Consider the following 17,198-nt stretch of genomic DNA (forward strand, 5'->3'; position numbering starts at 1 on the left):
TGTATATCCACTTCCAATACAGCAGCCCTTCTAAAACTCAGGAAAAAAAGACTTCTGTTACTACAAAAAGCATAAGTAGCACTATACTTACATGATTTATCAGGGCCCCTTTAGTTCCCTTAAACTAAGATTTTATAAAAATCTTCCATACACAGCCCTGGCTGGTGTGGCTCAGAGGACTGAGTCCTGGCCAGCAAACTGAAAGGTCCCCGGTTCGATTCCCAGTCAGAGCACGTGCCTGGGTTGCGGGCCAGGTCCCCAGTTGGAGGAGCGTGAGAGGCAACTGGTTGAAGTTTCTCTTGCACATTGATGTTTCTGTCCCTATCTTTCTCCCTCCTTTTCCCTCTTTCTAAAAATAAATAAAAATTAAAAATCTTTAAAAAAAATCTTCCATACACAACAGGATGTTTTAATATAGTGATAAAGTGCTTTACACACAGAAACACAATAAACTTACTTTTATTGCTTTTTTAGCCATTCTTAATCTTGGCATCACCCCAAAATAAGATGCAATACTTATGACAATTTGAATATATAATATGCACTCTGAAAGTATTAATAATTGGCAACTCCCATAAAGACTGTCATTTTGGAAGTGATAGAAAAAACTGGCTTACAAAGTTGAGGACCACATTCAAATTCTGGATACTTTTTTTTCCCTCTTAGACAACAATAAAACTATGTCTTAATTCCAGCAAATGCACAGGGACAGATTTTCTTTAGTCTCACAATTATGGTTTCCAAGTCTCTTCCATAAGTATTATCTTTCTTCTTTGTATTCCTGGCCAAGGCGGACCCCAGAAGCTCAGCTTACTAGAGTCATTACAAGTGGCAGACAAGTCAAATACTAGGTAACTTGCCAGAACCTCCCTTCTCCTCAGCTTCTAAAGTGGCGGGGGAGGGCGGGTGGCGGGTTGTAAGGGGAGGTTTATTACAATCATCTGGGAAGCTTTATCAAGGTGCAGTCCTCTTCCCCTCTCCTCTCCCTCTTGCGAACCATTGTTTTATAGCTGAGGGCTTTCGTTCTCCCTGCATAAAAGGTCCTGTCCATCTTTTTAAAGCTAGCTCAATTTAAGATTGATGGAGTAAAAACAATTGAATGTAGAAGACACTAGTTTTGTCACAACTGGTTGCACAAGTCAATGAACCTTTCTGGTGTCAGTTTTTCCATCTGATTTTTGAAGTCCCCGTCCAACTTGGAAATACCGTGACAGCACATCATGTCTAAGAAGCTCTCTGAATTCCTGGCATAGAATGACTTGTCATTGTTAGTTTTCCAACAGCCTGTACAATGTGACATATCCTCTAGTTATATACTGTCCTATATTGCCCTCTAGTTGTTTTTGCATGAAAAATGTTTTCTTAAGCACTCTTAATTTAAAAGTTTATTTTCTAGGGCAGGATAACTTGGAGATATGTTCTAAGGTAATCAGTATGTATTTCTATTCATTTGTTCAAAGCAAAGACTTCCCCATATTATATTTTTACATCAGCACTGTCCAGCGGGAAAAAAAATGTAAGCCACAAATGTGAGCCTGTTATGTAAACTTAAGTTTTCTGGTAGGCACATTAAGAAAGTGAAAAGACACAAGTGAAATTAATTTTACTATATTTAACCCAAATATACAAAATATAAGCATTTCAACAATGTAGTCAGTGTAAACACTGAGCTATCTCATATTCTTGTTTTGTAATTTTTCAAAATCCAGTGTCTGTTTCACATTTACAGCGCATCTCAATTCAAAACAGACACAATCAAGTGCTCAGTAGCCCCACGTGGCGCATGACTACGTAATGAACAGCGCAAGTTCTGCACAATTGGGCTGCTTTCCAAACCGATAACTTATTTTTCTTTTCATACGACGCTGAGCCCTTAACCAGTACCTGACACTGGGCTAGCCAGAGGGGTGCAAAAATGAGACTCATTCTGGTAAGGGAGCTAGATTTGTCAATCACGAACGGTAATACAAGTTCGAGGTGCTCTCTGAGAGAGAGGCACAGAAGTGTGACTTGGCTGGGAGGTGGGGCAAGGAAGGTTTCACTGGGGAAAACTTGAAAGGAAGTGTTTGTGGAGGAGGGTGACGCGAAGGGGAAGTGATGGGAGAGGACTGGGCGGGAGGATCCCGGAGCTCCAGCTGTGGCTGGACAGAAGCCAGAGGGGGGCGCTACTTGCACTTCGCGCTCGCGCGCCCAGACCTGCGCGTGCCAAGGATGCGGTGCGGCGGCTGGAGCCCCGGCTGCCCCGGCCCCCGAGCCTGGCGAGCGCCTGGCGGGGTGAGGCGCGCGGCGGGCCGGTTCCGGAAGCAATCCGGGGCTCGCTCGGTGTTCCGCCTCGTCCCAGCCGGACCTCAGGGCCATGGAACTTCCCAGCCCCGCGTCGGCGACGAGAACCACGCCGAAAAACAGCGCCCAAGGTCCCGCTCCCCCTAGTAAGGGGCAGCGGGGTCAAAAGAGTCCTTGGAAACGGTTGCCAGGGCCGGCAACCAGCTGCTTCCGGCGGATCTTTGGCGACTTGGGAACAATGGGTGACGACCGAGGTAGCGCCTCTTCCGGTTTCGTAGGTCCTCTCGAAGTTCTTTCCTAAAGTTGCCTTTAACCCCGGAAATGAGGTCTTCCGCCTTCCTCCCTCCCTCAAGATGGCAGCCGCCGAAGAAGAAGAGCTACTGCCACCGCGGCTCCCCGAGCTGTTCGATACCTGCCAACGGCTCCTGGAGGAAGTGGAAGTAGCGGCGGAACCCACCGGTTCCCGGGTGGTCCAAGAGAAGGTGTTGAAAGGACTACACCTCCTGGAGCAGGCGGCCGAGATGTTATCGCAGCTTGATTTGTTCAGGTATGGGGAGAGGGTACTAGCTGACAATGAGGGTACCGTAATAATGGTTACCAAGGGTGGAGCCATTGAGCCTGGGTGGAGGGCGACGTTTAAGACTAGCGACCTTTCGTGCCTACCTCCCACTGTGATCTCTTGTAATTCGTTTACATTCTCCACCTGTCTCCCGAGTAGTCAAAATCACACGACTCTGACACGTAGCCTGGGCTGTTTGCAGAGGCACTGGGTGTGACCGCTGAGCCACTTTTCATTGAAGAAAACCGGCCGTGTTCCCCGTGCCTCCTCTTTTTGTCTCATTCCAACCCCAGCCCTCCCCCCCCTCCCGCAAGGAGCAAGGGGCACTGTTTAAATGACCAACCAGGCTTCACAGCCTCCTCTTTGCTCTTTCCAGCCATAATGAAGATTTGGAAGAGATTGCCTCCTCCGACCTCAAGTACCTGATGGTGCCAGCACTTCAAGGAGCTCTCGCCATGAAACAAGTCAACCCCAGCAAGCGGCTGGATGATTTGCAGTGGGCTCGAGAACACTTTTTAACCTTCTTAACTCAGTGCCAGCACTACCATGTGGCAGAGTTTGAGTTGCCCAAAACCAAGAACAACTCAGCTGAAAATAACACTGCTAGTTCTTCCATGGCCCATCCTAACCTCGTTGCTATGGCATCTCAAAGACAGGCTAAAATAGAGAGGTGGGTCAATAGCTATAATTTGAAAGCTGTCCAGTGGCAGTGCTATTGGGGGGGGGTGCATGTTTTTTGCGGGGGGGGGGTGGACAATGGTGTATGTCACTCTTTTGGTTTTTATTGGCCATAGGTCCTGATGCAAGCAAACTCTACTGAGTTTTTCAAGAACCCTCTGCCTTTGTTGAGATGATCATACCTAACCATTGGAATCCTTGTGGTTGCCAACAGCAGCAATGTAGTTTAGTAGAGTGTCTCCCAATCTCTCCCACAGCACAACATAGCGATATTCATACAGGATGGGGACAGGGCAACTCTCTCTGAAGGGCTCAGTAGCTTGTAGCTATCATCCTTTTAGTATCCATTGATTGAGAAGCTGTGTTTTAACAGTGCTGGAGCAGGGGTGTAACATCCCAAACTAATTTTAGTCTCAGCACAGCTTCATTGTGTTGCTTGCTCTCAGTTTAGTTTTTTTCTTAAGGTTTTTTTTTCCTATTTACCTTTAGAGAGAGGGTAAGGGAGGGAGAAAGACAGGGAGAGAAACATCAATGCATGAGAGATACGTTCATCCATTGCCTCTCTCGTGCCTCCAACTTGGGACTAGGCCCATGACCCAGGCATGTCCCCTGACTGGGAATCGAACCGGCAACATTTCAGTTCACAGGCCTGCACTCTGCACTGAGCCACACCAGCCAGGGCTCAGTTTGGTTTTTTTAAAAGCATTTCAAGAGTGCTCACAGTGTCTAGGAGCTATGCTAGACACCAGGGGTACAAACTGAGTATGAGTCTTTCTATGAGTGTGGGTTGTCTTTGCCTCAGAGAAGCATACAGTCTGGTGAGGAAAAGAGGCGTTGAAACAGTCAGTACAAAATGATGTGATAGAAAGATGTACAAGGTGCTGTGAGAGCAGACAGGAGGAGCACCGAACCAAAGAGGGAGCAGGAGAGAGAAGGTGGCTCCCTGGAAGAGGGGACTCCTGGGATGAGTTGTTTGAGGATGAGTAGGAGTATTAGCCAGAGGAAGAGGAAAGGAGGGACACCACGCCGCAGAGATAGCCTCAGTAAGCTGCAGGGACATTGAAGAGCTGCTCTGGGGTGGGCATGTGTGGGTGGGGAATAACTAGAAGCAATTAGGTGATGTTAGAATACGAAGAGGGCAGTGGAAAGGGGGAAGGAACAATGCTGAAGAATGTGGTAGCACTCAGATCTAGGAAAGCTTGGGGTGCCGAGGAAGGTGAAGGAACCACCTCATTGCTACGAATGTGGGGGAAGGGTTTGAACCTCATCTCCACCATTCAATCACTCTGACTTTGGGCAAGCTGCTTCATCTCCCGGTGCCTTAATTTCCGCAGCTGTGAAATCAGTTAACGGCAGGTCCTTTCTTATACTAAAAAGCAGTAAGCACTCAAAGTCAGCTGTTATATCTTTGTAGCTGAGCACAGGTTGTGCAGTCAGAGACCTGGGTTTGAGACCCAGCTTTACTTAAAAGCCATTGGGGTTATGGGTAACTCATTTAACCTCTCTGAGCCTCAGGTTTCCTCATATGTGAACTCTAAGTAATAATGATACCTCTCACCTCTCTTGTAGGATTCAGAAGCAGAAATAAGACAAAGCGCGTAACACTGCTAGCACAGAATCTGTAACATAGTAAATATTCTCTAAATGTTACTTCTATAATGTTACCATATAAATGTTACAATGTTATAAAATGTTACCTGCTAGTTCATGTTAAAGAGCTTAGACTTTGGTGATTTGGACCCACTGGATTTTTCTCTTTTTCTTTCTTTCCTTTTTCCCTCCCTCCCTCCCTCCCTCCCTCCCTCCCTCCCTCCCTTCCCGTAGCCCGACCATATTTGCATTTTAACTAGCACACTCTGGTAGCAGTCAGGAACCAGTGCGAGGGAGGTTAGATGCCATCAGTCCACAGAGGTGATGAGGCCTCACTGTGGCAATGCAGTGCGGAAGGGATGGGGGTATGCGTACTTAGGAGGGTTGAATCTGTAGAAGACTTGGTGACCAGTGGTTTGAGAGATGGGACAGAAGGAAGCAGCAGGGAAGATGTCCATGCTCCCGACTCAGGTGGATGGCTGTGGACCTCTAAAATGGGGAATAGAGGAGAACAGATCAGGGGATAGGGGAAGAGTGAATTTGGTATTGAGACACGTTGCATTTAAGGGGCCTAGGAGACATCCAAGTAGAGGTATTTGGTGGCATGAAACTGAGGAGAGACCTGATCTGGAGAGCTGAAAATGGATTCATTCATTTGACAAATATTTATTGAGCCTTTCCTGTGTGCCAGGAACTGTTCTAGGTAACCGAGAACCAGGCAAAGTCTCTGCCCTCATGGAGCTTGTATTTTGGTGAGGAGACAGGCAGCTACTAAATAATAATGTAATTTGAGGTGATGAGGGACTAGGGTGAGAGTGAATGATTTTTGAGGAAATGGGATAGACTTACAGGAAGTGGAATTCAAGCATTGTGCCCTTTGTAAGAAGGTGAGGGCAGCCCAGTGGCATAAAAAAAGGTCGTTTAAACAGTGAGTTTGGTATCTAAATAATTATAATATACCAAAAAAAATGCATGTACCATAGAGATAACAAACAGCGTTGTGGAGAAAGAGCAGGGAGTGATCACATCTGGTTGGAGGGATGGGGAAGGTTTCAGAAGGCAACAGCTTTTGAGATGAGCCTTGAAGGATGGTTACAAATAGAGATTACAGATTTTCCTGAATGTAAAAGTAATACTCATTGTAGAACGCTGGAAAAACAGAAGAATCTTTTTTAAATTAAAAGAAGCCTTAATCCTAGCACTTAGAGATGATGTTTGTTAACTTACTGATGTATTTCCTTCCAGATATGTAGTTATTTTAGTTAATAAATTTGGAATAACACTGTAAATATAGTTTTTTATCTTTTTTTTAACCTAACATATTGTGAGCATTTTCCTGTGTCTTTTGAAACCATGGTATTTAATGGTTATATTATATTTCATCCCATAGTTATACCATAAGTATTTAATCTTTTTCTGTAAAAAATTTTATTTATGTATTTTTAGAGAGGGGAAGGGAGGGAGAAACAGAGGGAAACATCCATGTGTGGTTGCCCCTCATGCGCCCCCTACTGGGGACCTGGCCCGCAACCCAAGCGTGTGCCCTTGACCAGGAATTGAACCAGCGACCCTTTGGTTCGCAGGCACTCAATCCATTGAGCCACACCAGCCAGAGCTAAACTAATCTTTAATTGTCAGATACTTAGACTATGAGTTGGTTTTTTATTTGTTTTTGCTGTTCTAAGTAATGTTACGAACAAACATCTTTAACTGCATCTGTCACTGTTTCCTTAAGATAGATTTATAGAAGGACCAGTGACCAGATCAAAGGTTTCAAATATTTTAAAACTCTTGATGGTAACAGCATTGCCTTCCACAATAACAAATTTCAGAATATGTCCTACTCCACTGGTCTTGGATGTTAACACTTAGAAAATCCAATTGGGCAGACAAAAGTATTTCATTGTTTTGATTTGCATTTCTTTCTCTGGAAAGCTTGATCTTTGAACATTCTCTTTCAGTGCATGGCAGACGACATATCAACACGATCTTTTTGCTAATGGCTCCCACATTTATATCACTAGCCCAGACTTCCCCTGGCCTTCAGGCTCATACTTCCAATGCCCTACATGGATGTTTCACAGATGGTTCAAACTTAACCTGCCCTAAATCAAACCCTTGGCTTTTTAACCTGCAAATGTCCCCCCACACCCAGCTTTTCACCATCTTAGTAGGTTTACCACCATTCACCTAGCTGTCTAAGCCAGAAACTTAGATGTTAGCTTCAGTTCTTCCCTTCTGAGTCGCCACACCCAGTCCAGCAGCAAGGCCCGCCAATTCTAGCTACAACATGTATCTCACATTCTCCTGTTTCTCCACCTTCGTTATCACACTGTAGTCTAGGCCACCAGCATCTCACCTGAACTAGCCGAAGCGCTAACTACAAGGCCCTGCACCTGCCTCTCTCCAATGTCGTGTATCGTACTCCCTGCGCTCATTAGACTCCAGCCACAGCAGCCTTCTTTCAGTTCTTTGAACAGATCCGCCTCCCTCCTTCTACAGAGTCTTTGTGCGTGTTCTCTTTGCATGGGATGCCCTTCATTTATCTGTCTTTTGGGGCCTTGCCTTTCTCCCCGGCTAGAATGTATGCTCCATGAGGGCAGGGGGCATTTCTCTTGTTCACTGTGGGATGCCTAGCAGAGCCTGGCGCACGGAAAGTGCTCAGGAAATATTTATTGTTGACGAGCAGGAGGAACAACATGAGCAAAAGCCCAAGGCAGTTGGAGGTATGTACAGGTGATGAAGAACAGTCTGATTTAGCAGAAGCTCAGAGGCCTGCATAAGAAAGTGATGTATATAGAGTGTTGAAGAGGAGAAGACAGGCGGAAAGACAAGTTAACATGTTACGGTGGTATTTCAACTGGGAAGAAGTAACAAAAATGAAGTTACAGCTATCAGAGGTATTACTTTTTAAAAAGAGATTTTATTTATTTTTAGACAGCGGAAAGGAGGGAGAAAGGGAGAGAAACATGGATGTGTGGTTGCCTCTCGCGCGCCCCCTACTGGGGACCTGGCTTGCAGCCCAGGCATGTGCCCTGACTGGGAATCGAACCAAGAAGCCTTTGGTTCACAGGCCGGTGCTCAATCCACTGAGCAACACCAGCCAGGGCAGACATATTACTTTTGCAAGAAGCATTTCTATGAATTGAAAAATAATTATTCAGCTCCTTATTTATTTTTGTAAGTCACCCCTTCCCTGCCCCACGACTTTACATACTGAGGCCATCCTATATAAAACACTTCTCTTTCTCCCAAAACCTGTTTCTTCATCTGTCTTCTCTATCCTCATTCCCATCTTGGAGGAGTAAGTGTAAGTCTGGTTGGTTAACTGCACCTCCATTCTTTTAAAAGAAATAGAAGAATAGGAACGAGGTAAGTAATGAGCCTAATTTTAGATTTACTGAATTGAGTTCCTAAAGTGACAACTGGGTGGCCATCTCCATAGACAGATGGGAATGTGTCACTAAAGCTCGTGAGACAGTTTTGTGACTGGTGCTAAAAATGTAGGTGCTTGGTGGCTTCATACAGTTTGCCAAGGGATAACGTGTGGAGAGAAAAAAGCCACGGGTAAAACCTTGTGGGCAAGTTAGGGGAGAAGGCAGAGAAACAAAAGAGCAATCAGAGGTAAGAGACTGAACAAGGTGCAGATAGAAGTACTTGTAGAAGAGAGAGAAGTCATGTCCTTGAAGCTTCTCCCTACCTAGTGCCACTCCCAGATCCTGCAGCACTTAGTTTATGGTACTTACAATAACTCTATTATCCTCTAGACTTTAAATTCCTAAAGGTCAGACTGTGACTAATTGTCTGCATCTTTAGTATCCCATCTGTATCACTGGATTCTTGGTGCCCAACCCAGTAATTGCATTATGGTAGGTACTTGAGCTGTCTTTGAGAGGGACAGGTAGAGCAATCATCAGAAAGATGGAAGCAATATGATATGGCAGGAAAAGCCTGGATTTGGCAGTCGGATAGATTTGGGGTAGCCAATCCAATTTCTACCCCTTACTTGGTGGGACATCATCTAGCCCCTCCTGGCCTCGGTTTTCTTACCAGCTAACAGTATATGTATTACATTGCTGCTTACAAAGCACTTTTATGTGTGGTGTTCCATTAGATCCTCCTAACAACTCCACGAAGCAAATATCACCCCCATTTTAGAGATGAGGATGTGGTCTCTGAGAATTGACTTGTCCAAGTTACATAGCTAGTAAGGGCAGGGTAGGATTTAAACTCAAGTGTTCAAACTCCCAGCTCAGGTGCCATTTCCACTATAGCATGAAAAAAAAAAAAAGACCTCTAGCTGGTGTGGCTCAGTGGATTGAGCGCAGGCCTGCAAACCAAAGGGTCGCCAGTTTCATTCCCAGTCAGGGCACGTGCCTGGGTTGGGGGCCAGGTCCCCAGCAGAGGGTGCGCGAGAGGCAACCACACACTGATGTTTCTCTCCCTCTCTTCCCTTCTCTAAATAAATAAATAAAATCTTTAAAAAAGAGAGATAGAACATGGTGAGGGGAAGGCATTTGCAGGATGGGGGAAAAGCAGTAGTAGAATGAAAAGTTGTAAATGCTGATGACAGGGAGGGTTAATTGAAGGAGGGAAGCCTGGAAGGCTGTGGGCGGGGACAGGATTCATAGCAAAAGTGGAATGGTAAAGAGGTTGCCTTGACTGCTGAAGACAGCATTAGTGCCATGACCAGTGTGGTTCAGTGGGTTGGGCATCGTCCCGCAAAGCAAAGGGTCACTGGTTCGATTCCTGGTCAGGGCACGTGGCTGGGTTGCAACTTCAGTCTCCATGTACCAGAGAGGCAACCGATCGATGTTTCTCGCATCTATGTTTTTCCCCTTCTTTCCCTCCCTTCCCCTCCCTCTAAATATTAAAAAAAAAAAAAGAGGGAGGGCGAGAAAGAGAGACAGCCTTAGCCCCTTCTGGACAAGAGGAAAGGAAAAAAGGCGAAAGGAGGAAGATGAGGTTTTAAGGTAAAGAGGGAAGTTGAAGTCTACATCTGCTGGCCATCTGGTGTGATGGCGGCATGGGATCCGCAAAAGATGAACAAAGAGACAGCTGAGCAAGCCTGACCACTCTGTGGAAGTTGGAGCATGTGAATTTGTAGTTGACGCACATGACACAAATTTGTCATTCACAAGCTCCCCTCAGCAGCTTGGCAGCAGGAAAAGCGAACGGTGAAAGTTGTCCGGAGTCAGAAGGGTGACAGGCATTGGGGTTCCTAGGGCGATAAAGTACTATTGTCACGTAACGGCTCCCCATGGGAAACATAGGACAGTGACGGAAGTCTAGGACAGTGGTTTTAAATCTGTGCCTTGGAGCACTAAGATTCTACAGCAGCGCTTGGGCAAGGAGGATGTGGGGAGATTTTATGGTGATTACTTATTGGAGTTCCAAATCAGCTCTCATAAGAACAACATGTTCTTTTGCTAAGCCCAAAAGGTTTTTAAAACACTGGCCTAAAACAACGGGAGCTGAGGACTAGGAGTCCCGAGGAGGACAGAGAGTGGTCACAGGAGCAAGGAAATAGACAAGAAGGAAAGACAGTGAGGGCAGTGCACTCGCACGCATTCCCGGTCTTATGCAGAGACAGGAAAGGAAGTGCAGGAACCTTTTTCGAAGGATCAGGAGTCCAACCCAGAATGCACCCTGGACTATACATTCTCACGCCCTGGTATGTTTTTTCCCTGACTTAGGTACATACAGGAAAGGTGGAGGGTAAGAGTGGGACCACAGTTACTGTATTTTGCTGTGTGTAATGCACACTTGGTGCCCGAATTTTTTCAGAGAAAAATAAGGATGCGCATTATACATGGGTATAGTCAGCCCGCGTATAGTGCGCTCCAAGTGTGGTTGCGCATTATACACGGCAAAATACGGTAAGTGTTGTCGAGCGATAGCTGTATTAACATTCATGAACTAGGACTAGACCTTTGTAGTGTTTTACTCACAAGATTACCTATGAGGATGCTGTGACCGTTATTTGTAACATTACGTAAAGTGCCCACTTGTTGGGTAAGTGGAGCAGAAGAGCCTAAAGGTTTTTATAATAAAGAGAATTTCCAGAGCAGTGATTCTTGACTTGTCATGGGTCAAGGACCTTACTGATAATTGGATAAAAACTACAAAATCTCTTGCTGGGAAAAAGAAAAATGCATACCTATAGAATTCTTTTTTTTCCCTTTTAAGATTTTATTTATTTTTAGAGAGAGGGACAGGGAAGGAGAAAGAGAGGGAGAGAAACATCAATTGGTTGCCTCTCACGCACCCCCTGCTGGGGACCTGGACAGCAACCCAGGCATGTGCCCTGACCAGGAATCGAACCAGCAACCTTTTGGTATGTGGGATGATGCCCAGCCCACTGAGCCACACCAGCCAGGGCCATATGTATAGAATTCTCTATAAAATCTCAGGGAGTTCAAGGACCACTGCTGCCTCAGGCCCCTGTCCCCTAAAAAAAAAAATGCCCTCTGTTCATGGACCTGAGGTTAAGAAGTCCAGATTTGGGTGAGCACCTTCAGAGCAGCAGCCGATTCTGGGGGTCTAGAGTGGGGTTTCAGACTTGGATATTTCCAGATACTTTTGGAAATCATGGAGTTTTCCCTTGATTCCTCTTTCTCTCAAGCCCTTGCATTCAACAAATCAGCACATCCTGTTTTATATTCGAACTGCTTCCAGATCGCACCACCTCCCTTTTGCAAGTCACTCAACTCTCACCTGGACCATGGCAGCATCCTCTTAATTGGTGCCCTGCCTCGTAGTCCCCGTACTATAGAGTCCACACACACAGCCAGAGGGGCCCAACTACAAAAGTTTTCTGCCACCCTCTTCCTGTTGCGTGTTCTATCCAAAAGCCTCCAGCGGCTTTTCCATCGCATTGCAAATGGCATGGCATTTGATGTATTGGGTCTTATTCCCTACAGGGGTCTACAGGTTATGGCCCTGGCTGGCTGGCTGACCTCACTTCCTGCCAGCTGCGCTAGCCTCCTTGCTGCTTCTTGAAGGTGGCAGGCCAGGCCCTCTTCCACCCAGGACCTTCGTATTTGCTTCCCCTGCTCCCTTAGAACAAACGCCCTTCCAGGGGGAGCCAAAGTTTTGCCACCCTGCCGCTGCCTTTTTGGGGTTGTTGACTTTAAGTTGTTGATAAGAAAGAAGCAAGACTCGGCCTTTGATTTCCACCTCCCCACCCCTGGCCCACCTGCCTTTCCTGCCCAAGAGATTCAGACAGAGAACCTGCCTCAGGAAGGAGGTGCGAGGATGCCACTTTCACCTAATTTGAATGAAGTACAGTAAATAGGGGGTTTCAGTAAATAGGAGGCTTTGGGAAGGGGCACCCCTCCCCCCCACCCCGCACTGTGTCCTATCGTTTCTGAGTCACGCCGGGAGGGGGGAGATTTTCCGGCTTTGTACGTTCCGCTCTTCCCTCAACTATATGGAAACCGCCCACTTTCACTTCTGAAATCTAATACCCTGTCCCTCCTCCTTTCTCCTTTCTCCAAAAATGCCTTATACCCAATGTTGCCTTGCCATCTTTGGAATTTACACGCTTATGTGCAGTCCCCATGTGCATGTATTAAACTTTGATTTTTCTCCTGTTAAAAAGAAAAACAAAAAACAAAACAAGAAGACCCTTCCAGATCCTGGCACTGCTTGCTTCCCTATTTCTTTGAAGTCTTTGCTCAAATGCCAGCTCTTCAGAGAGGCCCCGCCTGATCACCTTGTATATGACAGCAGCCCTACTTTTGCACCATTGCTCTCTCCGCTTTGCCTTCCTTTTTGCTTCTGCGTAACACTCATCACCACCTGAGGACTCCTCTATTTATTTCTTTTTGTCTGTCCCACTACATTGAAAGCTTCAGGACAGCAAGGACTTTCTTGTATACACAGCTGTGTCACTGGCATGGAGGACAGTGCCTGTCATACAGTAGGTATTCAGTAAATATTTGTGGAGTGAATATTTGCTGAGGTACTAGGATACATCCTGAAAAAGGTAGGCAGGGTGGTTATGAGACTTTAAATTACAGGAAGATGAGTCAGAAGAGCTGGGAATGAGCCCAGCACAACAGAAGAGATGATCTTTTTTTTTTTAAAGGCTGTTTCACAAGAAATTCCTGCGTCGATGGCAGGGGAACAACCCCTGAGAGTCTATGATGCTCTGAAGCTAGGATTCCGAAACGGACGTTGTGTGGTACTAAACACCCAAGGTAGTAAATAAAGGGGGATATAACATTACTACGGCACTCCGTCTCTAAAGACGATTGGACGAGTTGCTCAGATCAGGTTGCGTCGTTTTTCTGGCTTCCGATGTGTTTCCCAGCCCCTGCCAATCCTTTCCTTGCCTTGTAGTCTTGCGAAAACTGCCCTGTTGGCAAGTTCTGGGGTAAAGAATCTATATTTTTGCCAAAGCGGAAACCGGTGTGCTGACTGGCCTGGTCGCTTGTGAAGGTAAAATCTTACGGTGGCCTTCTTTCAAAGGACTACCTCTTCGTTTTTAAGTTTACTGGTAATGCTTTTCCGTGACCCAGATACAGGCAGAAGAAGGAGATAGAGCATAGGCTGTCTGCAATGAAAGCTGCCGTGGAGAGCGGGGAAGCAGACGACGAGCATGTTCGTGAGTATTACCTCTTGCACCTGCGGAGGTGGATTGGCATCAGCTTAGAAGAGATCGACAGCATCGACCAGGAGATCAAGATCCTGAGGGAAAAAGGTGCCCCCAGGGAGGTAAGTCTGGTCACTGCCTCTGTAGCTCAAAAGTCAGAGATTTGAATGTTTGGTAGGACAATGATCAAATCAAAATCCTTTTAAGTCTCCATAAAATCATTGCCGTGACTAAGATCAGTGGTAGCAGCCTGAAGGGTCGCCAGGGTGCCTTTCTGTCTGGTCAGTGACAGCAGCGTCCCCCAGTGCTCTCTAACCCATAACACACTCTTAGTCATTTGTAATTTTGTGACAGGCCATGGCAGAGGGAGAGTGCTCTGCAGGAAATATTGGTTCTGGCTACAGGAAGTCTGTGGCTGCTGAAGGAAGGTGCAGGGAGACTGGCTTTTACAAGCTTCTTGACTAGGGTAAACAAAGCGGAAGAGGACTAAGTTGGGGATGGAGAGGAAAAGCGGACCCGGAGGAGAGAGAGAAAAGAGGAGAAAGGAGATGATAAAATGAAAGATAGGGAAGGTGTTTTGCTTGGGGGAGGAATCGCAATTTAACCTTACGCAGTGACGCCCTGTCCCGCCTTTAGATCGCCCAAGCGAGCCACAGGCCCTTGACAAGATCGGACGCCTGCTTTGGAGCTGCTGCTTCCAAAAATAAGGCTCTGCTGCTGCTTACTTTTTGGTTCTGATATAACATGAATTGAATCAAATTTATCAGCCGGTCACGGGCGTGTATTTCAGTCCTCAGAGAAACCTCCTCCTAATTTGATTTGTACTAATTAGCCCAGGAGCTTTGGCCTCAGGGTAACATCAACCTAGTTCCTCGTGTTAAAGGATCAGAAAAGAGCAATTAGTATTCCAAAGCCAGAAGGCCCCTTGAGCATATCTTAGCGTGGTTTTTAAACAGCATGAGGCTAGGCTCCTCTGGGTCCTCCCCTGCCCCCTTCTTTGTTGGTGTTGGGGTTTTTTCCCATGCCCTTTCATTTAATATTGAGATTGGCTCTGGGAGCAATGGAGCTCCAACCAAATGAACACCTTTTCTTTGAGCAGACTTTGTTTCGGGTGCGCCTGGACAGCCAGGGTTCCCTGAAACATTGCTATATGCCGCATCAGAAAAGTGTACACTCGTTCTCCCCCCACTGCATTTAGCAGCATCCATTTCTAAAGGACCCCAGGGGGTTCTTGACAGTGAATAGCATAATTACAGTTGGAAGGGGTTTTAGAAGAACAGTCGCAATTGAACTTCAGCGCTAAAGGCCAGGCTGAGGAAAGGGGCTTACAACTCAGCTCAAGGGATTTAGATGGAACATGGAAGAAGGCTTTGGCATCTCCTTTGGGGAGGGCATCTTATTTTATTTTTAAAGATTTTATTTACTTTTCGAGAGAGGGGAAGGGGGAGAGAGAGAGAGAGGGAAACATGAGAGAGATACATCGATAGGTGGCCTCTCGAGCGCCCCCTACTGGGGACCCGGCCCGCAACCCAGGCATGTGCCTTGACTGGGAATTGACTGAGAATTGAACCAGCGACCTTTCGATTCGCAGGCCAGCACTCAATCCACTGAGCCACACCAGCCAGGGTGGAGAGGGCATTTTAAAGCCAAGTAAACTTTCCCTTATGGCGAGATCATTCCAGGGAGAGCTTCCTCTCTCTCAGCAAGGTCCTCAGGTGTCCTCAGCAAAGCAAAGCACTCTCCATCATCAGTATTCTGCTGCTGTGTCTCAGAGACTGAGACACAGGGAGTAAGTGACTTTTGAATCCAGGACTTTTTGAGCATCTGAGGACCTAAGAGGTTGCAGAGCGGGGTGAGCAAAGGCAGATACACTTCTGATAGTTCATTTTCTTTCCAGGCATCAACTTCTCGCCCAACTCCTCAGACCAGGCCTCCAATGAAACCCTTTATTCTCACTCGGAATGCCGCCCAAGCCAAGTAGGTAGTGCTGAGAAGCGGGTTGCCTTTTCAAGCCCCTTGCTTTTGTGGTTCACCTGCAGTGCATGGTAACAGGCAGAATGGGCATTGTTAACAGGCATGGCTTCACCCGGGAGGCTGTTCTTTCGTCAAAGGGTTAGTATCTTTTCTAGTACTTTTCTCCCTGCCTTCAGCAGTCATTTCCCTCACAAACCTGAGCTTAACAAGAGGCTCAATGAGAAACCAATGAAAATAATTACTTAGTTGAGTGATTAAAAACAGAATGAAGAAAAGAATCCAATGGAGAACTGTACCCTTTAAAATCATTTCCCCTCATGACCTTCAGTTACAGTTCTCCAAAGGACGCGTGTGCCCATCCTTGAGTCCCTTTTCCAAAGGGTGGCAGGAGAGTCCCCTTCCTCTGTGTACCTTTTAGACCCACTACCAACAAATACCCCTTTCACGGCCTCCACGCCGCTCCATGGTGCAATGGCCTCTGGGATTGCTTATTGGGAGGTGATCCGGGGCCCTTTATCATCTCGTAAAAGCTCTTGACTTTCATGCCCCTTCCTGGGTGCCTCTTTTTACAAATCCCCCTAGGAATTCGCGCGGCTCCTCAGCAGTTGGCTGGTTAGGGGAGGGTGGCTGAACCAGGCACAAGCTTTGTCACTAAAGAGAAGAAGCTTTTGACTACTGCTGTTTGTGTTGAGTTTTCTTAATACTGCGTGATTCTTGCAGAGTATTTGGAGCTGGTTATCCAAGTTTGGCATCTATGACAGTGAATGACTGGTATGATCAGCATCGGAAGGCGGGAGCTTTACCAGATCAGGGAATACCCAGGACAACAGCAGGTATGAAGGGCTGGGAGGAACGTCATTCCACTGCTGGGCGCTTACTGCCCGGCAGTTACATTCCGACCAAGTATTGCGGTGCTTTGGGAGCAGAAGTAATCTGGACAAGGGTTCTGAGTAACACCAACACTCCAGGCAGTAGTTTACTTTCTTTATTAGTAAAATAAGCAGCAGATGATTCTGGGAGGATGGGGGCAGTGGAGAAGTGTAGTTTTCAAAGCTCTCTAAATATCATGGCATAAAAACAGACCGAGCAGCGAGGGAGCAAAACCAAAAATCCACGGAGAGCAGTTCCGCTATGGTATTGGCAGAGCAGACTGGATTAGGTCAACCCCTCCTACAGTTAACAATTACAGACTGGACGGACTATAGCAGAACAGCTACCCGAAGGCACTGGGCAGCAACCGAAAGCAGGCAGCCCACACTTATAAGAAAGGAGTGGTACTTGGAACTTCTTGAGGGCAACAATTTTGACTTAACTGGATTCTTGCTTCCCAGCTTGGTCATTAGATCAAAGCAGATACTTGCAGGTGCCTTAGGCGGGGAAAGGGAGAGGACAGGGTGGTCCTCAGAAAGATGGAAGTAGTATGGTATGGGCAGGAGAAGCCCGGACTGAGCTGGGGCAGCCCAGTACTCCCACCACTCGATGGGACATCATCCAGCCCCTCTGAGCCTCAGTTTC

General features: G+C 46.6%; 1 protein-coding gene across 1 annotated transcript in view; it reads left to right on the forward strand.

Moving 5' to 3' along the window:
- Nucleotides 1-2,590: 2,590 nt before the first annotated feature.
- Nucleotides 2,591-17,198, forward strand: part of IGBP1 (immunoglobulin binding protein 1) — a 28,434-nt gene continuing 13,826 nt past the window's right edge. The window contains exons 1-5 of the mRNA XM_054574266.1: nt 2,591-2,830; nt 3,219-3,512; nt 13,636-13,831; nt 15,607-15,686; nt 16,404-16,516. Of these exons, the coding sequence (XP_054430241.1) occupies nt 2,637-2,830; nt 3,219-3,512; nt 13,636-13,831; nt 15,607-15,686; nt 16,404-16,516 (877 nt within the window). The 5' untranslated portion in view covers nt 2,591-2,636. The remainder of the gene's footprint in view (nt 2,831-3,218; nt 3,513-13,635; nt 13,832-15,606; nt 15,687-16,403; nt 16,517-17,198) is intronic.

Source organism: Pteronotus mesoamericanus, unplaced genomic scaffold, assembly GCF_021234165.1.
Source record: "Pteronotus mesoamericanus isolate MK-2021 breed Mesoamerican mustached bat unplaced genomic scaffold, CSHL_Meso_final contig_256, whole genome shotgun sequence".
Taxonomy (NCBI): Eukaryota; Metazoa; Chordata; class Mammalia; order Chiroptera; family Mormoopidae; genus Pteronotus; species Pteronotus mesoamericanus.